Source organism: Esox lucius, chromosome 11 (genome assembly GCF_011004845.1).
Source record: "Esox lucius isolate fEsoLuc1 chromosome 11, fEsoLuc1.pri, whole genome shotgun sequence".
Lineage (NCBI taxonomy): Eukaryota > Metazoa > Chordata > Actinopteri > Esociformes > Esocidae > Esox > Esox lucius.
In genome coordinates, this window is record NC_047579.1 from 55,045,638 (window position 1) to 55,071,306 (window position 25,669).

A 25,669-nucleotide genomic window follows, 5' to 3' on the forward strand; every position below is an offset into this window, starting at 1 on the left:
AGCACAGTACACACACATGCACAAACACACATATACATGCACACACAGCGGTGAAAGAAGGCCGATCCCAAAACACCTCTAGGCTCCCTCTTACAGAACAACATTGGTTCAACTCTAACCCAACAGACACTTTTACATTTAACTATATGGGTCATGGTTCAACTCTAACCCAACAGACACTTTTACATTTAACTAAATGGGTCATGGTTCAACTCTAACCCAACAGACACTTTTACATTTAACTAAAAGGTTCATGGTTCAACTCTAACCCAGCAGACTCCATTAGATCTAACTAATTGGGACAGGGTTCAACTCTAACGCAACAGACACTTTTACATTTAACTAAAAGGTTCATGGTATAACTCTAACCCAGCAGACTCCATTAGATCTAACTAATTGGGTCATGGATCAACTCTATCCCAACAGACACTTTTACATTTCATTAAAAAGTTAATGGTTCAAGTCTAACCCAACAGACTCTATTTCATTTAACTAAATGGGTCATACAGGGTACCAGAGTGTTGGATTTTATTTTGTTGGTAGGACCTTGCATTACCACACACACACACACACACACAAACAAGACCTCTGGAAATAAAATCATAATAATACATAATAATACCTTTCTCACTAGATACAAAATCCCAAATAATCTGTTCAGAGATGTGTCTGTGTTGTACATGTGACACATTGTGTTGTACTGTGTAGTACATGTGTTGTACATTGTGCACACGTTTGCAATGTGTCTTTTGTGTACATATGTGTGGTGTGTGTGGTGTAGTACCTGCAGGAGAAAGAGGATCTGGAGTTAAAGAGCTCGACCCTGCAGAAGGACTGTGAGATGTACAGAAACCGCATGAATACCATCACCATCCAGTTAGAAGAAGTGGAGAAGGAGAGAGATCAGGTAACACAGTTAGGGTTAGAGTTAGTCAGATAATGAGGAGACCTGGTAACACAGTTAGGGTTAGAGTTAGTCAGATAATGAGGAGACCTGGTAACACAGTTAGGGTTAGAGTTAGTCACATAATTAGGAGACCTGGTAACACAGTTAGGGTTAGAGTTAGTCACATAATTAGGAGAACTGGTAACACAGTTAGGGTTAGAGTTAGTCAGATAATTAGGAGACCTGGTAACACAGTTAGGGTTAGAGTTAGTCACATAATTAGGAGACCTGGTAACACAGTTAGGGTTAGAGTTAGTCACATAATTAGGAGAACTGGTAACACAGTTAGGGTTAGAGTTAGTCAGATAATTAGGAGACCTGGTAACACAGTTAGGGTTAGAGTTAGTCAGATAATTAGGAGACCTGGTAACACAGTTAGGGTTAGAGTTAGTCAGATAATTAGGAGACCTGGTAACACAGTTAGGGTTAGAGTTAGTCAGATAATTAGGAGACCTGGTAACACAGTTAGGGTTAGAGTTAGTCAGATAATTAGGAGACCTGGTAACACAGTTAGGGTTAGAGTTAGTCACATAATTAGGAGATCAGGTAATGTCACTCTAGAATAAAGAATGTAACGAAATTAATGCTTATGAGAATTAGGGTTACCTATGCCTGTTGATGCAAGTTTAGTGTTCAACTGACAAGTGCTTTAAATAATTTTTAAATAACATTTTTATGTGTGTGCGTATGTGTCTGTGTGTATATGTGTGTGTGTCTGTGTGTGTATACAGGCATTCCGGTCCAGAGATGAAGCACAACATCATTTCTCACAGGGTCTGGTTGATAAAGACAAATACAGGAAACAGGTGATGTAGCGCTTGGGGTTTAGGGTTGGGATTAGACAAGTGTTAGGTTACCATTAGGAGTAGGACAACAATATGATTAGGGTTAGAATTAGATGGTTAGGATTATGATAATACATCTGATTTGTGTTAGGTTTAATAACATTTGTATAAGGATTCAATTTCAGTTAGAGATATGATTTGTTTATTATTGAGATACTAGATTTTTTTCAGGTTTAGGATAACATCAATACTTCTCAAATGTTCCTATTTTGTTTTGACACACCAAGTGTATATGTGTGTGTGTCTGTGTGTGGGGTGGGGGTAGATCAGAGAGTTGGAGGAGAAGAGTGATGAGTTGCAAATAGAGATTGTTCGTAAAGAGGCAAAGATCGTCACTCTGGAATCTCGGCTCCGAAGGCTGTCTAAAGATACTGCTCTATACCAGGTAATACCAACACCGCCAAAAGGTCTGGCTTTAAGTGATGGGAGTTTACAACCCCCACAACCGTGCTTAGAAATTATCAACAATTATCTGACATATTTTTATAAGTGATAGGTTGCATACGGACTTTCCCCTTCGGATGTTAGTGACCATATTCCAGTTGGTACAGTAGAGATGGGAGGATTTACAGGGAAAAAAATTCAGATTATTTAGTAATTTTTATATATAATTTCTATATTTTTATAATAATTATTACATTCTTATAATAAATATAAAAGTATTAAAGTATTTGATACACTGCCGATCTTGCAGGTTTTCCCACTTACAAAGCATGTAGAAGTCTGTAATTTTGATCATAGGTACACTTCAACTGTGAGTGACAGAATCTAAAACAAAAATCAGGAAAATCACATTGTATGATTTTTAAATAATTAATTTGCATTTTATTGCATGACATAAGTATTTGATCACCTACCAACCAGTAAGATTCCCTGCTCTCACAGACCTGTTAGTTTTTCTTTAAGAAGCCCTCCTGTTCTCCACTCATTACCTGTATTAACTGCACCTGTTTGAACGCGTTACCTGTATAAAAGACACCTGTCCACACACTCAATCAAACAGACTCCAACCTCTCCACAATGACCAAGACCAGAGAGCTGTGTAAGGACATCAGGGATAAAATTGTAGACCTGCACAAGGCTGGGATGGGCCCAGAACTACACGGCAGGACCTGGTCAATGACCTGAAGAGAGCTGGGACCACAGTCTCAAAGAAAACCATTAGTAACATACTACGCCGTCATGGATTAAAATCCTGCAGCGCACGCAAGGTCCCCCTGCTCAAGCCAGCGCATGTCCAGGCCCGTCTGAAGTTTGCCAATGACCATCTGGATGATCCAGAGGTGGAATGGGAGAAGGTCATGTGATCTGATGAGACAAAAATAGAGCTTTTTGGTCTAAACTCCACTCACCATGTTTGGAGGAAGAAGAAGGACGAGTACAACCCCAAGAACACCATCCCAACTGTGAAACATGGAGGTGGAAACATCATTCTTTGGGGACAGGACGACTGCACCGTATTGAGTGGAAGATAGATGAGGCCATGTATTGCGAGATCTTGGCCAACAACCTCCTTCCCTCAGTAAGAGCATTGAAGAGGGGTCGTGGCTGGGTCTTCCAGCATGACAACAACCTGAAACACATAGCCAGGGCAACTAAGGAGTGGCTCCGTAAGAAGCATCTCAAGGTCCTGGAGTGGCCTAGCCAGTCTACAGACCTGAACCCAATAGAAAATCTTTGGAGGGAGCTGAAAGTCTGTATTGTCCAGCGACAGCCCCGAAACCTGAAGGATCTGGAGAAGGTCTGTAAGGAGGAGTGGGCCAAAATCCCTGCTGCAGTGTTTGCAAACCTGGTCAAGAAATACAGGAAACGTATGATCTCTGTAATTGCAAACAAATGTTTCTGTACCAAATATTAAGTTCTGCTTTTCTGATGTATCAAATACTTATGTCATGCAATAAAATGCAAATGAATTAATTAAAAATCATACAATGTGATTTTCTGGATTTATGTTTTAGATTCTGTCACTCACAGTTGAAGTGTACCTATGATATAAATGACAGACTTCTACATGCTTTGTAAGTGGGAAAACCTGCAAAATCAGCAGTGTATCAAATTCTTGTTCTCCCCACTGTACATGATTTTTACAATGATGATCTTTATTGTATTTTAGATTTTTACTTTGAATAACTCTAAATTACTTTTAAATAACACAACAAATACACTCAAATGCCAAATTACACCAATATACTATTGATACACATGATAAATGACTTAAACATGCTAAATGACTTAAACATGCTAAATGACACCACTCTGCTACTGATCAGATGGGCATTTTAAAATAAGTATCAAATACCTTAATTTTAAGTGTATCAAAATAAACGACAAAATACAGCAGCCACACTATGTATCAAAATAAACTACTGTATTTGTGTATTTTTTTTTATACAAAAAATACTTTTACAAGGGAGCATGAAATCACTTTTCAAACCTTTCATCTATCAGCCTATTTGATCTGTCCCTTCACCAGGACACTGACACAGTTGATTCCATCTATCAGTCTATTTGATCTGTCCCTTCACCAGTACACTGACACAGTTGATTCCATCTATCAGTCTATTTGATCTGTCCCTTCACCAGTACACTGACTCAGTTGATTCCATCTATCAGTCTATATGATCTATCCCTTCACCAGTACACTGACTCAGTTGATTCCATCTATCAGTCTATTTGATCTGTCCCTTCACCAGTACACTGACTCAGTTGATTCCATCTATCAGTCTATTTGATTCATCCCTTCACCAGTACACTGACTCAGTTGATTAAGTAGACAATGTTTGATAGCAACAGCTTTTCTCTGCTTAACGAGTCATGCGATAAATCTGAAATATGCAACCAGTTAACAGATCAAATATTCACATATCCCTGTGATCACCCAGACGAAAGTTAGTTTTTAAGTAACCAACAGTTTAATGTTTAGGGTTAGGGTGATTAATGTTAAGGATTAGGGTATTTAATGTTAAGGGTCAGGGTGTTTAATGTTTAGGGTCGGGGTGATTAATGTTAAGGGTCAGGGTATTTAATGTTAAGGGTCAGGGTGTTTAATGTTAAGGGTCAAGGTGATTAATGTTAAGGATTAGGGTATTTAATGTTTAGGGTCAGGGTGTTTAATGTTAAGGGTCAGGGTGTTTAATGTTAAGGGTCAGGGTGTTTAATGTTAAGGGTCAGGGTATTTAATGTTAAGGGTCAGGGTGTTTAATGTTAAGGGTCAGGGTATTTAATGTTAAGGGTCAGGGTGTTTAATGTTTAGGGTCAGGGTGTTTCATGTTAAGGGTCAGGGTGTTTCATGTTAAGGGTCAGGGTGTTTCATGTTAAGGGTCAGGTTGTTTAATGTTTAGGGTCAGGGTGTTTAATGTTAAGGGTCAGGGTGTTTAATGTTTAGGGTCAGGGTGTTTAATGTTAAGGGTCAGGGTGTTTAATGTTAAGGGTCAGGGTGTTTAATGTTAAGGGTCAGGGTGTTTAATGTTAAGGGTCAGGGTGTTTAATGTTTAGGGTCAGGGTGATGTGAGCAAGTGGTGGATGGGTTGACTTCAATGGCCATATTGTGGAATTTATATATAATGTTGTACAACAATGGAACACTTTATTATTCTTTTATTCGCGTACAACCGACGAATACTTAACATAGGCTGAAAGTAGCTATCTCTGAATCTGGGGCCTTTTTTCAGAGTATCTAGTATAATCCAGGATTGTAGAGACATATTTTGGAGAATTATTGAATTTCTTTCTTTTCTTTTTTTTAAAGGAAGCCTTTCTCCAGGCTACAATGTAAGTTAACGAGGCAACCGAAATAGCATTAGAAAATAAATGATATATTCTGTTTTCCAAAACTGTAGCTCAAATTAGCTAGTATAGACAACGAGCTCAACAAAAAATGCCAGCAAGTTCTATTAGCTGCTAGTAAACTGACACAAATCTTTCTGTAAGGAGGATTTATCCAGCAACCGGCTTTGTTTACACAACTGTAGCTCACGTTAGTTAGTATATACTACTAGCTCAAACTAAAATGCTAACAAGTTGTATTAGCTGCTGATAAATCAATGCAAATCTGTCTGCGAGGAGGATTTATCCAGCAACCGGCTTTGTTTACAAAACCGTAGCTGAAGTTACGAGTAAGCTTTATTGCTAATGCCATCGAGAACCGTGATGTGTCTGTGGATGAGGCTGAATCGGCTCCAGCATGTGCAACAGATGGCACTGACTTTCAGGCTCGTTCAGTTCCATTTTAGCCCAAAGAGAGACTGCAGGAAAAATCTGAAAAACTGAAATCATTTACGAAAAATCATTTACGAAAAATAAAATGTCTCTGAACTAGCATCATGCTAGATAATCTGTAAATAGGCCCCAGGTTAAGAAATAACCAACTTTTCCTTTAACTGTCAGGGCTGCTACTCCGGTCAAATACTTAGCTAGTACATTAAGTAAACTGGTAAATGATTTAGCCTAGGCTACTAAAACGAACACCAAACTTGGACTGTTAAACATTTTAGCAATTTATGCAAAACATCGATGGAAAGCTGGCAACCTACACGTTTTTCATCATGAACTTGTTCGGGTATGGATCATTTTTAATGCCGGGTGTTTTGTAAAAGCACTTTGTGACAACTGCTGATATAAAAAGGGCTTTATGAATTAATCAGATTTTCTGTTCTGATTACTGAGTAGTCTGGGCAAATTACTGAGTAGTCACCAATAAGAGGCAGCATTTTTCTGATGTCATCATGTAGACTTTTCCAGCATTTTTAAACTACAAAATACAAAAACAAAAGTATTTTTATTTAAATATGAAGCTATTTTCATCAACCCTATCAAATGCAAATTACAAAATTCTATTTTGTATTTGAAATACATATTTCAAATACATGTATCCTAAATACTACCCATCTCTGCTATTGATAAACATCCTAAATGACTTAAAAATGCTAAATTGATACTATTGATAAACATGATCCTTTTTAAAAATGATTCAGCCAATTATTAGCACACCTGTTTCAGCTAATCACTAGCCCACCTGTTTCAGTTAATCACTAGCACACCTGTTTCAGTTAATCACTAGCAAGCCTGTTTCAGCTAATCACTAGCACACCTGTTTCAGCTAATCACTAGCACACCTGTTTCAGTTAATCACTAGCACGCCTGTTTCAGTTAATCACTAGCACGCCTGTTTCAGTTAATCACTAGCACGCCTGTTTCAGCTAATCACTAGCACGCCTGTTTCAGCTAATCACTAGCACACCTGTTTCAGTTAATCACTAGCACACCTGTTTCAGTTAATCACTAGCACACCTGTTTCAGTTAATCACAAGCACACCGGGTTCAGCTTAACATTAAATTACTATGTAAATTAAGTGTCTGAAAACAATTTCTTGAATCTGACCAAGGAACCAGGTTTACTCAAATGGACAGCACCCCACAAGCATACCTGAACCTGAAATATTTTAGTTTTTCTGTGTCTCTTTATCTTCCTGTTTTACCCTTTCACTATCAGAGCCTACCCAGAGACATTCCCCCAACCATCATCTCACAGGGGATGGGGGAGGAGCCTAAATCAATTGGCCAGTCAGATGGTTCCAGTGACGAGTCACCGGAAGAGAAGTTTTTCCTTCAAGAACCACGACTAAAGAGACGACACAACCTAAAAGGAGTGGTCAGCACACGCACACACTCACACCACACACTCTCACCACATACACTCCCACACTCACACCACACACTCTCACCACATACACTCCCACACTCACAACACACTCTCACCGCATACACTTCCACACTCACACCACACACTCACACCACACACACTCCAACATTCACCTCACATGCTCACACCTCACAGACTCCCACACTCACCTCAAAAGCTCACCCCCCCATACTCACCCCACATGCTCACACTCACAAGCACACACTCACACCACACACACTCCCACCAGACACACACACACCATACATACTCACACCAGACACTCACACATCCGACACACACACACATTGACCAAAGCAATTTACTGTGTGTGTTGTGTAGATGACTAGAGTGAAATCTCCAGTCTCCACCCCCAAAGTTCTGGATCTGCCAGTCAACACAGATGACGTCCTCCCTGCAGGTATAAGATATTACTCAATATATTATTATTATTATTAAGATTATAAGATTAGATAATATAATCTTATATTAGATGATATTAAGATTACTTTATTATTTAAACCTTAGTGGTCATGCTCCCACAGCTCCTAAAAAATGACTAAATATATATAATTATAAATGTAAATATTGTTTAATGTTATTCAATTCTTTGAGGTCATTCACTCTATAGGTATAATATGTGACTGAATATACAGTGGGGACAACAAGTATTTGATACACTGCCGATTTTGCAGGTTTTCCTACTTACAAAGCAAGTATAGGTCTGTAATTTTTATCATAGGTAAACTTCAACTGTGAGAGACAGAATCTAAAACAAAAATCCAGAAAATCACATTGTATGGTTTTTAAATAATTAATTATCCCTAATTTTATTGCATTAATTGCATCTCTCTGGCCCCCTCCCAGCTAGGGGTAGTGACGAGCTCTACAGCAGACTTGCGCAACTCGATCGCTAACTCGATCGCTGGCTCGATCGCTGGCTCGATCGCTCGGCTCGATCGCTCGGCTGGATCGCTCGGCTGGATCGCTCGGCTGGATCGCTCGGCTCGATCGCTGGCTCGATCGCTGGCTGAGTTCTGTCAGTTGCAGGAGGTATAGTTTGTAGATAGGGGTGGTGACAAGCTCTACAGCAGACTTGCGCAACTCAATCGCTGGCTGAAAACGGAGTTCTGCCCGTCGCAGGAGGTAGAGTTTGTAGATAACTGGCTCTCTTTTTGGGACTCTCTTTTTGCCAGAAATAGGGCCAGGCTTGATCTGCGGAAGAGCGACTGAATCCATCCTAGATAGAGTAGTGCTCTTCTATTATCTAGGAACATAGACAGGAGTCTCAATTCTATAGCCTAACCATGAGATAGGGTGCAGGACATAGTGGAGTCTGTCGATAGCATAGCCAGAGCAGTTAGCATAGTTCTGCCTACTGCGACTGTGACTCATTCCAGGCTGAGAAAAGTTAAACTAGGTAGTCCTAACAATAGCAATCTTATTAAGATAAAGCCTTCCTCCACTTCGGTCACTAATAAAAATGACTGTATTACCTCGCATCTCAAAATGCCTCCTAAATGTTAGATCCCTTGCTCCATAGCCAATTGCAGTAAATTAATTAATCACTGATCATAAACTAGATGTTATTGGTTGTGTGAAACATGGCTAAAGCCTGAAGAATTTACTGCCCTAAATGAGGCCTCTCCTCCTGGTTATACTAGTGATCATATCCCTCGTGCGTCCCGAAAAGGAGGAGGTTGTTGCTAATATTTATGACAGTAATTACAATTTTACACTTAAACACAACACTGGTTTTCATTCATTTGAAGTTTTACTCATAATAGCTAACCAGGCTGATAAATCGTTTTTTCATAGCTACTATTTAAAGGCCCTCCGGGCCATACACAATGTTCCACAGTGAGTTTCCTGAATTTATGTCTATCCTTGTAGTCATGGCAGATAGTATTCTAATAATTGACTCAGTGGGTTTTGTCCAACATGTCTCAGGTCCAACACATTGCCACAATCATACCGTAGATTTCGACCTGTCACGAGAAATAGATATTGTAGATCTAATGATTTTTCCCCATAATCCTGGAATATCGAAATCCACTTGAGCCCCAAACAATGATTTTGAAAGGCAGTAATATATATTCTTGGACTACAAATAGATTTCTTGATATTCTTCCAGGCTCGCACATCGATGACAGAGTAAATAAATCCCCAAACGATCGATTTGAGGATCTAAACTCAACACTTCGAAAAACTTTAAATATGGTTGCACCACTAAAAACAAAACAAATATGCAACAAGAAACTCGCTCCCTGGTATACAGACCATACTAGAGCACTCAAGCAAGCCTCCAGAAAATTGGAGCGAATGTGGCGCTCCACCAAGTTGGAAGTATTCAGACTAGCCTGGATAGACAGTACACTACTATACCGAAAAGCACTCACATCTGCTCGATCAGTTAATTTCTCCAACCTGATTGAGGTGAACAAAAACAATCCAAAATGTCTCTTTGACACAGTTGCAGAGTTAACAAAAACAATGCTCAATAAGTGAAGTGGGTCTTCACTTCGGCAGTAATGTATAAACTTATATGAATATAAACTTCTTTGATAAAAATGTATCATCACCTTTAGAAAACAAATAACCTCTTTAAATAGGTATATTCCCCAAAATTTCAGTTGTCCTGAGAATGTCCTGAACCTCCCTGACCAGGTGTCAATGGGGACACCTGCATTTTTTTAAATTCTGTATCGCTCGACACATTCACTAAATTAGTAATGAGTTCTAAATCCACAAATTGCCAACTAGACCCAATTCCAACAAAATTACTTAAGGAGCTATTTCCTGTGCTAGGTCAGCCAATGTTGAACATAATAAATTGCTCCCTTTCCTCCGGATGTGTACCAAACTCACAAAAAATTAAGCCTCTTCTGAAAAAATAGAATCTTAACCCGGACTTATTAAACCATTATAGGCCAATATCGAACCTCCCGTTCCTCTCAAAAATCTTAGAAAAATTTGATTCCCAACAACTGAATGCCTTCCTGAAGACAAAAAACATTTATGAAATGCTCCAGTCCAGTTTAAGACCCCCTCATACTACTGAGACTGCACTCGTGAAGGTAACAAATGACCTTCTAATGGCCTCAGACAAAGGTTCTGCATCTGTCCTGTTGCTTCTTGATCTCAGTGCTGCTTTTGACACTATTGATCACTCCCTTCTCTTAGAGAGACTAGAAACCCATATTGGGCTATGTGGACATGTTCTAGCCTGGTTTAAATCTTATTTATCTGAAAGATAATAGTTTGTATGTGTGGATGGTATATCCTCTGACAAATCAAAGGTATATTTTGGTGTTCCTCAAGTCTCAGTTTTGGGCCCATTATTCTTCTCACTTTAATCAATCAAATCAAATGTATTTATAAAGCCCTTTTTACAACAGCAGTTGTCACAAAGTGCTTTACAGAGACACCCGGCATTAAACCCCAAGGAGCAAACAACGGTAGTGTTGAATTTCAGTGGCTAGGAAAAACTCCCTAAGAAGGTCGAATTTTAGGAAGAAACCTAGAGGACCCAGGCTCAGAGGGGTGACCGGTCCTCTTCTGGCTGTGCCGGGTGAGATATTAAGAGTCCAATTGGAATAATTAATACATTTCTCTGGGCTAAATCCAGAGGCTATTTGATTTTAGACTAGGTCAGAAGTATGACCAGGTGGACAAGGACAGGGACAGCAACGGTCCCCCCAAACCAGGTAATCCGCAGGTGTGGATCAGGACCTCATCTCCTCCTAAAATGTAAAACTGGAGGAAACTGAGAAAAGTTTGAAGTGCATTCCTCATATCCCCCAGCACAATAATATAGCAGCTTAACACCTTGGAACTGAGACGGGGGGGTCCGGCGACACTGTGGCCCTACCTGGGGGAGGCCCGGGACAGGGCCCAACAGGCAGGAAATTAATCCACCCACATTGCCAGGCATCAACCAAAGAGACACCTACCAACCGCAACCCCCCTGAATGAGGGCCGATTATTGCCAGCAGCGTACAGGCCAATTGCACAAGTGCGCAACAGAGAGACAACAACAAGCCAGTGACTGTTCCCCCGAAAGGCATTGGAGGGAGGGAATCCCAGTGGCGACGAGAGCCCTCCTGGCAAGACAGCAAGGGTGGACAGTATCAAGCCTACTGGTCACCTTCACGCCCAGCTGTTTGTTTAGAAATTCTAGGTACAATTAAAAGGCCTGCATCTTGCGATCATACGTACTATATATGCTGCCTCTGGGAAAACTGTAAGAAATCTTGGCGTTACCCTGGACCCTGACCTCTCCTTTGATGAACATATAAAATATATGAAGAGTTGCTTCTTTTCATCTTCGTAACATTGCAACAATCAGAAACTTTTTATCAAAAACTGATGCAGAAAAACTAATCTATGCTTTTGTCACTATCAATAAATAAACTTCAGTTAGTGCTGAACATTGCTGCTAGAATCCTAACTAGAACAAAAGAAAATTAACACGTTACTCCAGTACTAGCCTCTTTACACTGGCTGCCTGTAAGGTTTAGGGCTGAATTTAAGGTTCTATTGTTAATTTATAAAGCAATACATGGACTTCTACTTACCTTACAGAAATGATCCAGCCATACATACCTACACATAACCTTAGATCGCAAGATACAGGCACAGGTAATTGTACCTAGAATTTCTAAACAAACAGGTACAGCTTTCTCTCATAGAGCTCCACTACTGTAGAATGATCTGCCAACAAATGTTAGAAATGCAAACTCAGTACAAACTTTCAAATGTCTACTAAAGACCCATCTCTTCAGCATAGTCTATGATTAAGTGCAGTCTGGCCCAGGGTTGTGAAGGTGAACGGAAAGGCATGCTACTGTCCACCCTTGCTGTATTGCCATGTACCAAATACTATTCGTGTGCGGAGTCACTGGCCCCTCATTTCTAGGTGGTTGCTGTTGGTGGGTGTCCCTTTGGTTGATGCTTGGCAATGTGGGTGGATTGATTTCCTACCTGTCGGGCCCTGTCCGGGGCCTCCCCCGGATAGGACCACAGTGTCACTGGACCCCCCTGTCTCAGCCCCAAGGTCTTACGCTGCTATATTATTGCGCTGGGGGAGTATGGTCAGTTCTCCTTCTCCACTGTAAATCCTTGTAGGTCTAAGGAATGCACGTTTTACATGTTCCCTGTCTCCTGCCCTGTTTAAACTTCTGAGAACATGAGGTCTTGGCCCACACCTCCGGAGTACCAGGCTTGAAAGACCCATTACTGTCCCTGTCCAAAGTCCTCCTTGTGTTGCTGATCAAGACGATACCTGAAGATTTGAGCTGCCACTCTGCTGACCCAAATGGGTTGAGTTTTTGTTGGGTTGAGCGGGTTGAGCTGTCATTAGGTTGAGCAGGTTGATCTTTCATCGGGTGACAAACGTGAGCACATGTGACAGTCTGGAGACATTGTGTTGAATGTAATGCTGCCTGCAACATCATCCAGCATGACCTGTTTGGCGGTGGGTCAGTGATGATCTGGGTAGGCATATCCAACAGTTGTTGTCAGGAGTGTATACATCAGTGATGGGATTTTTTTTTTAAATACAAAAAATACTTTTACAAAGGAGCATGAAATCACTTCACAAACTTTCCATCTGTCAGCCTATTTGATCTGTCCCTTCACCAGGACACTGACTCAGTTGATTCCATCTATCAGCCTATTTGATCCGTCCCTTAACCAGGACACTGACTTCAGTTGATTCCATCTATCGGCCTATTTGATCTATCCTTTCACCAGTACACCGACTCAGTTGATTCAATCTATCAGCCTATTTGATCTATCCCTTCATAAATCAGAAAGTAGCAATCAGAAAGTTGCAACAGAACTTGTGAAGGATTATTTACCCAACTCCAACTACTGAATCTATTGATCAATATACTTATCTGTGTATCAATCTGGCTTCAGGAAAATGCATAGCACAGTTACAGCAGCCATGAAGGTCTTAAATGACATCACTACTGCTCTGGATAAGAAACAACATTGTGTCTTACTTTTTATCGATCTTTCAAAGGCTTTTGATACAGTAGATCACACTATACTGGAGCAAAGGCTATCAAGCATAGGTCTTTCTCAGCATACTGTTTCATGGTTCGCCAACCATTTATCAAATCAAACTCAGTGCATGCAATTTAATTGGGCTTGCATCTGATTCATTGTTTGTTCTAAATGGTGTACCCCAGGGCTCTGTACTGGGTCCACTCTTGTTCGCTATTTATAAATGATCTAGATAAAAATGTACAAAATGCTGAATTTTTATGCAGATGACACTGTTATTTATTGTTGTGCTTTGACCTTAGAGAAAGCTTTTCAACATATACAAACTGCTTTTAATGTTGTTAAACATACCTTGTTTCAATTGAAACTTGTTCTCAATGTGGACAAAACAAACAAATGTTGTTCTCTGAAACAAAAAAGAAACCTCTAAATCTTCCATGTATTACTACCTACCAGGGTAATGTGATTGAGACAGTAACTTCATATAAATATCTTTGAATTTTAATTGATGATGACTTGTCCTTCAAACTGCATATACACTCACCTAAAGGATTATTAGGAACACCTGTTCAATTTCTCATTAATGCAATTATCACCCAATCACATGGCAGTTGCTTCAATGCATTTAGGGGTGTGGTCCTGGTCAAGACATTCTCCTGAACTCCAAACTGAATGTCAGAATGGGAAAGAAAGTTGATTTAAGCAATTTTGACCATGGCATGGTTGTTGGTGCCAGACGGGCCGGTCTGAGTATTTCGCAATCTGCTCAGTTCTGGGATTTTCATGCACAAACATTTCTAGGGTTTACAAAGAATGGTGTGAAAAGGGAAAAACATCCAGTATGCGGCAGTCCTGTGGGCGAAAATGACTTGTTGATGCTAGAGGTCAAAGGAGAATGGGCCGACCGATTGAAGCTGATAGAAGAGCAACTTTGACTGAAATAACCACTCGTTACAACTGAGGTATGCAGCAATGCATTTGTGAAGCCACAACACGCACAACCTTGAGGCGGATGGGCTACAACAGCAGAAGACCCCACCGGGTACCACTCATCTCCACTACAAATAGGAAAAAGAGGCTACAATTTGCACGTGCTCACCAAAATTGGACAGTTGAAGACTGGAAGAATGTTGCCTGGTCTGATGAGTCTCGATTTCTGTTGAGACATTCAGATGGTAGAGTCCGGATTTGACGTAAACAGAATGAGAACAAGGATCCATCATGCCTTGTTACCACTGTGCAGGCTGATGGTGGTGGTGTAATGGTGTGGGGGATGTTTTCTTGGTACACTTTAGGCCCCTTAATGCCAATTGGGCATCGTTTAAATGCCATGGCCTACCTGAGCATTGTTTCTGACCATGTCCATCCCTTTATGACCACCATGTACCCATCCTCTGATGGCTACTTCCAGCAGGATAATGCACCATGTCACAAAGCCCGAATCATTTCAAATTGGTTTATTGAACATGAGAATGAGTTCACTGTACCGAAATGGCCCCCACAGTCACCAGATCTGAACCCAATAGAGCATCTTTGGGATGTGGTGGAACGGGAGCTTCGTGCCCTGGATGTGCATCCCACAAATCTCCATCAACTGCAAGATGCTATCCTATCAAGCCACATTTCTAAAGAATGCTTTCAGCACCTTGTTGAATCAATGCCATGTAGAATTAAGGCAGTTCTGAAGGCGAAAGGGGGTCAAACACAGTATTAGTATGGTGTTCCTAATAATCCTTTAGGTGAGTGTACTTCAACTTGCAAAAAAACATAAGTTGAAGTTGGGATTTTATTTGAGGAACAAGGCTTGTTTCTCTTTTAAAGCCAGAAAAAAACTTATTTAAGGAACCTTTATGCCTATACTGGACTATGGTGATATTTTATATATGGATGCCTCTGCTCAGTGTTTTCATGGAGCATTGAGATTTATCTTAAACTGTCAGGCACTTACACACCATTGCACTTTATATGCTGGAGTTGGATGGTCTTCCCTAGCATTCTGTAGACTTAGCCACTTGTATACCTTTGTTTACCAAGCCATATTGGGTTTATTGCTCTTATATATATGTTAATTTATCCGTAAACAATGTGGTGAATACTGTCTCCGCTCACAGGAGGTTATTTTACTTACGGTGCCAACGGTCAGAACAAATTCTGGGAAACGTGCCTTCATGTACTCTGCTCCATCAGCTTGGAACACCTTTCAAAATCGTTTTAAACTACAAGATCTTAGCATTTTTAAATCATTGACGATGGACTTGGAATCTGATTCCCTTACTTGTCATTGTTTTTAATTATGTTCTGTCAACATCTGCAGAATAATGGTGTAATTGTCTTGTGGTTGTATTGATTATACTTCTACTTGTATTTTTTGTATTGTATTCTGAAAACAATTATGTTACGATTTACGGCTGCCTATTCCTGGCCAGGACGCTCTTGGAAAAGAGATTTTTAATCTCAATGAGCCTATCCTGATTAAATAAAGGTTTAATAAAAAAATAATAAAAAGATATTGAGAGCCTCAGAATATAGGTATAGAGGACACCACCATGAATTGTGTAGTAAGAACATTTACTTAAACTCCAATAGACATTTTCTGTTCTGATCTCGACAAGTCTGGGCAAATTCCTGTGTAGGCACCAATCAGAGGCAGCATTTTTATGATGTCATCATGTAGAGTTCTCACAAATTATATTAATATTTTTTTTAAATACAAAACACTAAATAAAATATAATATTTTAATACAAATTAAATACAAATGACAAAATCATACTTTGTATGTTAAATTCTGCCCATCCCTGGGGGCCATACACACTACTGAGTCACATTATGAGTTGTCGTAATGAAACTCACTTTTTTGGAACGGTGTACTACAGAAGAAGGCTAATTACTTATTTATCCTTATTGATTGAATTAATTATTAACCCTATAATGTGTGTTTTAGGAAGCGGAGGAGAGTCTCCAGATGGGATGTCAGACAGCCACTTCAGCAGCACCTGTCCAGCCTCACCCCACCTCCCTACCTCCTTCTCCACCCACCCCCCTCTCTCCCCCAACACAGAACTGCCCAGCCAAACTACCATTGTAAGTCCACACACACATAAAAACACACACAAATATACAACCCTGTTTCCAAAAAAGTTGGGACGCTGTGTAAAATGTGAAGAAAAATTAGCTTAAATGAGCTTGGGCCCAGAGAAGGCACTGGTGTTTCTGGATATTGTTTTACTTTTCCAGTCTTTTGTTCAAGACTTTTCCAGTCTTTTGTTGCCCCTGTTCCAGATTTTTTTAAATGCGTTGCTGGCATCATATTCGAATTAGGCATATATTTTTCAAGGAACAATAAACATTTTCAGTTTCAACATTTGATATGTTGTCTTTGTACTGTTTTCTCTTGAATATAGGATTTAAATGACTTGCACATATTTGCATTCTGTTTTTATAAAAAATGTACACAGCGTCCAAACTTTTTGGGAAAAGTGTATATAAATATGGTCATGAGCTTTGGGTCATGACCGAAAGGACAAGATCCCGGATACAGGCGGCCGAAATGAGTTTTCTCCGCAGGGTGGCTGGGCGATCCCTTAGAGATAGGGTGAGAAGCTCGGTCACCCGGGAGGAGCTCAGAGTAGAGCCACTGCTCCTCCACATCGAGAAGGGTCAGCTGAGGTGGCTTGGGCATCTTTTTCGGATGCCTCCGGAACGCCTTCCTGGGAAGGTGTTCCGGTCCCGTCCCACCGGGAGGAGACCCCAGGGAAGACCTAGGACACGCTGGAGGGACTATGTCTCCCGGCTGGCCTGGGAACGCCTCGGTGTCCCCCCGGAAGAGCTAGAGGAAGTGTCTGGGGAGAGGGAAGTCTGGGCATCCCTGCTTAGACTGCTGCCCCCGCGACCCGGCCCCGGATAAGCAGAAGAAGATGGATGGATGGATGGGTGTATATAAATAGACACTCACCTAAAGGATTATTAGGAACACCTGTTCAATTTCTCATTAATGCAATTATCTAATCAGCCAATCACATGGCAGTTGCTTCAATGCATTTAGGGGTGTGGTCCTGGTTAAGACAATCTCCTGAACTCCAAACTGAATGTAAGAATGGGAAAGAAAGGTGATTTAAGCAATTTTGAGCGTGGCATGGTTGTTGGTGCCAGACGGGCCGGTCTGAGTATTTCACAATCTGCTCAGTTACTAGGATTTTCACGCACAACCATTTCCAGGATTTACAAAGAATGGTGTGAAAAGGGAAACACATCCAGTATGCAGCAGTCCTGTGGGCGAAAATGCCTTGTTGATGCTAGAGGTCAGAGGAGAATGGGCCGGCTGATAGAAGAGCAACTTTGACTGAAATAACCACTCGATACAACCGAGGTATGCAGCAAAGCATTTGTGAAGCCACAACACGCACAACCTTAAGGCGGATGGGCTACAACACCAGAAGACCCCTCCGGGTACCACTCATCTCCACTACAAATAGGAAAAAGAGGCTACAATTTGCACGAGCTCACCAAAATTGGACAGTTGAAGACTGGAAGAATGTTGCCTGGTCTGATGAGTCTGGATTTCTGTTGAGACATTCAGATGGTAGAGTCCGAATTTGGCGTAAACAGAATGAGAACATGGATCCATCATGCCTTGTTACCACTGTGCAGGCTGGTGGTGGTGGTGTAATGGTGTGGGGGATGTTTTCTTGGCACACTTTAGGCCCCTTAGTGTCAATTGGGCATCGTTTAAATGCCACAGCCTACCTGAGCATTGTTTTTGACCATATCCATCCCTTTATGACCACCATGTACCCATCCTCTGAGGGCTACTTCCAGCAGGATAATGCACCATGTCACAAAGCTTGAATCATTGCAAATTGGTTTATTGAACATGAGAATGAGTTCACTGTACTGAAATGGCCCCCACAGTCACTAGATCTCAACCCAATCGAGCATCTTTGGGATGTGGTGGAACAGGAGCTTCGTGCCCTGGATGTGCATCCCACAAATATCCATCAACTGCAAGATGCTATCCTATCAATATGGGCCAACATTTCTAAAGAATGCTTTCAGCACCTTGTTGAATCAATGCCACGCAGAATTAAGGCAGTTCTGAAGGTGAAAGGGGGTCAAACACAGTATTAGTATGGTGTTCCTAATAATCCTTTAGTTGAGTGTATACTGTGCATTCGTAAATTATTCAGACCCCTTCACGTTTTGGAAAACTATGATTTGTCCTCCCCAATATATCACTGTAAACATGATAATGTAATTGAATAATATTAATAAGACTCAATGAAAGCACTCAATGAAAGTGCTGATTATAGACATTTAATAGCATGTTTCTAAGTTTCAAAAGATTGCGACCCCCCACCCTTTGCCTCACAATGGTTTGATCCACTGCCCCCCTAGCCCTCAGCAGTGGCACATCCTGCAGGTGCAGTGCATTAGGGGTGTGTGATACCGCAAAATTTGGGTTTGATCCGATACCAAATAATACAAGGCAAGAATCACTGATATCGATACCAGTACCGATACTTTTTATTATTTAAAGAGGCTTATGTACTTTCATTTAGGGGAGAGCAGTGTGTCATGATTTATGAAGTGAATGCATCATCCATAGGCTAAAACTGAATACATTTTCATGACCACTAAATTATTTGCAATCATTGTCTGTTGAGTGGCATAATTTCTAACTCCCACCTGTGGGACTTCGCTTTCCACTGTTAATTACTTAAAGGTGCCCTATGCAGCATTTTCCATTTCAAAGAACCGATAATAACCCTTACATATCACTATCACTTAAAAACGTCTCTGGCAGAGTGTCAGGACTGACATTACCCCCCCAATGCCATGGTTGTAAGTAAAACATAGAAGGCTGGGACGTTCGCAGGCGTGTACTTCCTTGAAGGAGTGTGAGTTGACGGCCAATGACAGGCATTGTTTGGGTTTATCATGTATGCCTACACCAAGTAAAAAAGTGTGAATTTGGCATTTATTAGATGGAGAGAGCTGACGTTTGTATAAACAGTGATGCAGAGTTGACTACTTTTCTACTTGACAAGTAAGGTTTGTGATGGCAATTCCATCGATCAACACTCTTAAAGGAGAAAGAAACAGAGACAAAATTCACTTGGCACAATTTAACCATTTTATTATTATTTGCAAGTAAGAGAGACGCGTCAAACGCTTACAAAAATAATCGTCTGAGGACTCTAACTTAACACAGGTCATTCATCAGTATTTATTACAGTTAAAAGGGGTGTGGTAAGATGCCCAGTTGTCCTATGTTAATAAAACACATTCCCTTTGTTCTCTTACTACCTAGGCTTCACACAAAGGACAAGCTCTCCTTCCCCCCATAGGTAACTTCTTCAATTCTAAAAGTTCTTACAGCATCTGGACAGACAATAGATGCCCTGATGAGTTATACAGATGCGCAGATAAAGAGTAACCATTTCATCTGCTGATACCAGTCAATGATGCCCCCTAGGCAAATACCTTAACCCCCACTTTCCTTTTCTAATTTGAATAAGGGGCTCTCAGTCCTTTAATCAGTGAGAATACATTGGTAAGAGAGATTTCCACAACAGGTTACACTAGATACCTAATTTATCTAGTTGGCTAGATAGTCAAGGGGAAAGCAAAGTGATTGCCACTAGATTGATGATGATGGAGAAACAAATGTTTGACATAGAAAATCATTGTTTATTTTTTTGTATGAGCGCAGCTACATTTTAGGAAGTTTTCTCCAGTCTTTGGTCAAGATGATAAGCTAACATTAGTTAGATAAGTTATTTGTCCGAACAGACACTCCTTGATTCCATTCGCTGCTGAAAAATAGTGTTACAACCTGGTGTTCTCTGCAAAAAATAAAGAAAAACTAGCATGCGTGGGTTGTTTGACCAAACCTAATACATAAGCGACTATTTCTTGGAAGAAGCAATTACATTGCCTTTTAGCTAGATTTAGCCTTTTGCCAACTGGTCAAAATGCGGGTATAATTGTTCCAGCAAGTTCTAGGGTTTCATATTCACAAGCTAGCCATCAACGAGTCAATGCATCTAACGCAATAGATAGCCCAGATTATGTTTTCATTGGTTTAGCTGTTTACTTTTGTATATTATGTGTTCCGTAGCTATGGAAAGGACCCATCAGCTTCGAACCCATCTAAAACAAATGTATTTGTTCATTGCTCCAGCATCAACAGTTGCAGGTTACACTGCTTCAAACCTGTCAGTATGCTCTTAGTAATGATAGTGTCAGATCCTAATGGAGTTATAGAACCGATATTCAACTCATTGCTAATAGGTGGCATAAACTTGCATAGAGCACCTTTAATCACATGCATGTTAAAATACATTACCATTTTAAAAGTCAAGTACAAAAATATATTTTCTGTTATTGTAATTTGAATGTGCTTAATTCAGGTTTTAGGTAAATTTTTTTAAGAAATATAGTCACGTCAACAATTAAAACAAGTAATTTAGATTCAGTGGGTTAAGTATATTATTTTTATGTCTGAATATTGCCTATATTTAGTCAGCCGGCTAAAGTAACAGCTAATGATGAGACTAATTACAGTTAGTAATTAATGTATGTAACAATAATGTAACATTAACAAATGCTGAAGATCTGATTTGAGTAAAATACCAATTTCACTACTATATACACCAGGATATTCCTTGCCTCTCTGAAAAGACTCTGCTAGTGAACTCTGAGACATTTCCCTACTCTCTTCTTTTCTGTTGCAGCACATAGTTCTTTCTCGTGGGTTTATCATATATTAAAACAAATTGGTGGTGTTGCCAAAGTAGCGAACAACCTTCATACATACATCGTAGTTTGTGATGTTTTCATTTACAGCTGTAAAATGTCTCCACATGCACACGTAGCTCCTCTTTTGTTCAACCACGCCATTCATGCATGCAATGAATGCAGACCTGTATCTCGGGTTGGCGGCATCTCGGGTTGGCGGTATCTCGGGTTGGCGGCATCTCGGGTTGGCGGTATCTCGGGTTGGCGGTATCTCGGGTTGGCGGCATCTCGGGTTGGCGGCATCTCGGGTTGGCGGCATCTCGGGTTGGCGGGATCTCGGGTTGGCGGCATCTCGGGTTGGCGGCATCTCGGGTTGGCGGCATCTCGGGTTGGCGGCATCTCGGGTTGGTGGTGGGCACCGGGAGTCAGCGTGTGCACCGCGGATGTTGGTTGTACGAGGACACAGTCACAAGCAACAGTAGTGAGCGTTGTTTGCACAGAGTAGCAGTCCTACTCTTTAATGCAATGGGTACAACCCGGAAGAAACTGAAAAACTGGTATAGATCTTATTGACGCTAGAATCGATCTTCAAAAAGATAGTCTCGATATTTTGGGATGGAACTGCCCACCGCTACAGTGCATGTGTAGGTATCTGACTGTCTGTTGTTGGTGTCTGTTGTTGAGTTTTAGAAGTGTAAGTGGTTCACATTTCTAACCATCACCAGCCTTAATTTTAGCAGCGTTGAATTACAAGTCACACTTTGGTTTAATTAACCTATGTCATCACTGTAACCTATGGGTAAAACCTGTAACGTGTGGTATAACTTACCTGTTTCATCACTGTAACCATGTGTTAAATCTGTAACCTGTGTGGTAAAACTAACCTGTGTCATCACTGTAACCCATGTGTTAAACCTGTAACGTGTGGTATAACTAACCTGTTTTATCACTGTAACCATGTGTTAAACCTGTAACGTGTGGTAAAACTAACCTGTGTCATCACTGTAACCATGTGTTAAACCTAACCTGTGTCATCACTGTAACCCATGTGTTAAAACGTGTAACTCGATTGGTGGTGCATTGTGGAATTGTTGACGTGCTGTACGCTGCCTGCGGTTACAAACTTTTTCGAATTTACTCTAATTGGTCAAATTCAACTTTAAGAGTTTTACCAACACAATATTTTTTATCTATCAACCTTTTACCCAACTTTACTACACCGGGACTCTTTTTGGACATAACAGAATTACTCACCCCTGAACACCCGAGGCTAAGTATCATTATTATGCCTTATCACTGTAATTGTTGTAGCTACAACACGGAGGAGAACTATGGTAAAGATAGCAGAGTTAGAGGCTCGGCTTCAGACGCAAATGTCAAGCAAGGATTATGTTAGTGTAGAAATGGAAAAAACTGCATCTGTGCCACCAGGATGAAACAATAGTGTTGTTAACCCCCCGGCACAGCTCCTGTAGCCAGGCAAGAACTTTCTCTTGGTCACTGGGAAGAAATGCCGTCGACCAGTTAAACCTGAATCGTTGCTAAATCCAACTGAGACTTTCAACAGGTTTTCCCCACTGGAGTCGGAGTCAAGGCCCGAGCCGTCTTCGGAGGGGAATGATCGGCAGGCATTTTTTACCGGTGTCCTCGAAAAACTGAAAACTTTAGTTATTGGCGATTCCATTACCCGCAGTATTAGACTAAAGAATCAGCCTGTGATCGTACACTGTTTACCGGGGGGGCAGAGCCACCGACGTAGCCGCAAATTTGGGGTTGGTGCTAGCGAAGTCTAAAACTGGCAAGTATAGAGATATTGTTATTCACGTTGGCACCAACGACGTTAGGATGAAACAGTCAGAGGTTACGAAGCAGAACATAGATCAGCGTGTAAATTAGCTAGAAAGATGTGTCGGCATCGAGTAATGGTCTCAGGCCCCTTCCCAGCTAGGGGCAGTGATGAGCTCTACAGCAGACTTACGCAACTCAATCGCAGGCTGAAAACGGAGTTCTGCCCGTCACAGGAGGTAGAGTTTGTAGATAACTGGCTCTGTTTTTGGGACTCTCCCAGAAATATGGCCAGGCCGGATCTGCTGAGTAGCGACGGACTCCATCCTAGCTGGAGTGGTGCTCTTCCTTTATCTAGGAACATTGACAGGAGTCTCACTCCTATAGCCTCACCATGAGATAGGGTGCAGGTCAGGCCACAGGCTGTTAGCCAGCCGGCTAGCATAGTGGAGTCTGTCGATAGAATAGCCAGAGTAGTTAGTACAGTTTTACCTATTGCAACTCTGACTCGTTCCAGGCTGAGAAAAGTTAAACAAGGTAGTGCTAACAATAGCAACCTTATTAAGATTGTTTTTCTCCACCTTGGTCACAAATAAATAGACTGTATCACCTCGCATCCCCAAGTGGGACTCCTAAATGTTAGATCCCTTGCACCAAAGGCATCTCTGATCATAAACTAGATGTTATTGATTTATGTGAAACGTGGCTACAGCCTGATGAAATCATTGCCTTAAATGAGTCCTCTCCTCCTGGTTATACTAGTGATCATATCCCTCCTGCATCCCGAAAAGGAGGGGTTGTTGCTAATATTTATGACAGTAAATATACATTTACTCTCAAACACATCACTGATTTTCATTCTTTTGAAGTTTTACTCATGAAAGTTGTGACGGTAATTTTATCGATCAGAACTCTTTTAGAAGGAAGTACAGAGACGAAATACTCTTGGCACAAATTAACGGTTCATTTATTAAATCATTTGCAAATGAGAGAGACGCGTCAAACGCTTACAGACATAATCATCCGAGGAGTCTCTGACTCAAAACATCATTTCAACAGTATTTATTACATAGAAAAAGGGGTGTGGTAAGATGCTGCCATCTGTCCTGTGTCACATAGGTTTTACCCAAAGGGTGGGCTGTCCCCCCACCTTATCCTTCCTGCCATAATGTTTACTACTGTGTTTACCTAAGCTTCACACAAAGGACAGCTCTCCTTCCCGCCATAAGTAACTTCTTCAATTCTAAGAGTTCTTACAGCATCTGGACAGACAATAGATGCCCCCTATGCAAATACCCACATTCCTTTACCTATCTAAACAATGGGATTCAAGTCCTTTAATCAGTAAGAATACATTGGTTAGAGAAATGTCCACAACAAAGTTAACCAAGCCGATAAATCGTTTTACATAGCTACTATTTATAGGCCCCCCGGGCCATAAACAATGTTCCTCAATGAGTTTCCAGAATTCTTGACTAACCTTGTAGTCATGGCAGAAAGTATTACATTTTTGGGCAATTTCAATATTCATATAGAAAAGTCCAATGATCCTCTTCAAAAAGCCTTTGAAGCAATAATTGACTCAATGAGTTTTATCCAACATGTCTCAGGTCCAACACACTGCCACAATCACACCTTAGATTTAGTCCTGTCACAAGAAATAGATATTGTTGATCTTATAATTTCCCCCAAATCCTGGATTATTGCATCACTGTCTTATTACATTTACCGTTAAAACAAGAAATCCACTTATTCCGCAAACAATGAGTTTCAAAAGACGTACTATAAATTCTCGGACTACAAATAGATTCCTTGATATTCTTACAAGTTCGCTCATCAACGACAGAGTAAATAAATCCGCAAACGATTAAATCGAGGATCTAAACTCAACACTGCGAAATACTTTAGATACGGTTGCACCACTAAAAACAAAACAAATACGCAACAAGAAACTTGCTCCCTGGTATACAGACAATACTAGAGCACTCAAGCAAGCCTCCAGAAAATTGGAGTGAAAGTGGGTCTCCACCAAGTTGGAAGTATTCAGACTAGCCTGGATGGACAGTACGCTACAATACCGAAAATCACTCACATTTGCTCGATTAGCTTATTTCTCCAACCTGATTGAGGCAAACATAAACAATCCAAAATGTATCTTCGATTCAGTTGCAAAGTTAACAAAACAGCAACGCTCAACAAGTGAAGTGGGCCTTCACTTTAAATTGCTCACTTTCCTCCGGATGTGTACCAAACTCACTAAAAATAGTGCAAATTTAGCCTCTTCTTAAAAAAATCTAATCCTGACATATTAAACTGTTATAGGCCAATATCGAACCTCCCGTTCCTCTCAAAAATCTTAGAAAAATGTGATTCCCAACAACTGATTGCCTTCCTGAAGACGAAAAACATTTATGAAATGCTCCAGTCCAGTTTCAGACCCCCTCATAGTACTGAGACTGCACTCATGAAGGTAATAAATGACCTTCTAATGGCCTCAGATAAAGGTTCCACATCCGTCCTGTTGCTTCCTGATCTCAGTGCTGCTTTTGACACTATTGATCACTCCCTTCTCTTAGAGAGACTGGAAACCCATATTGGGCTATGTGGACATGTTCTAGCCTGGTTTAAATCTTATTTATCTGAAAGATATCAGTTTGTTAGTG

At 40.7% G+C, this 25,669-nt stretch overlaps 1 protein-coding gene across 4 annotated transcripts in view; it reads left to right on the plus strand.

Annotated features, from left to right (window-relative positions):
- Nucleotides 1-25,669, plus strand: part of card11 (caspase recruitment domain family, member 11) — a 100,341-nt gene that overhangs the window by 39,814 nt on the left and 34,858 nt on the right. For all 4 annotated transcript variants that reach the window (XM_034295294.1, XM_029123434.2, XM_029123435.2 and 1 more), the window contains 6 exons: nt 782-907; nt 1,678-1,752; nt 2,057-2,176; nt 7,283-7,441; nt 7,814-7,892; nt 16,426-16,565. In XM_034295294.1, coding sequence (XP_034151185.1) covers nt 782-907; nt 1,678-1,752; nt 2,057-2,176; nt 7,283-7,441; nt 7,814-7,892; nt 16,426-16,565 — 699 coding nt within the window. The remainder of the gene's footprint in view (nt 1-781; nt 908-1,677; nt 1,753-2,056; nt 2,177-7,282; nt 7,442-7,813; nt 7,893-16,425; nt 16,566-25,669) is intronic.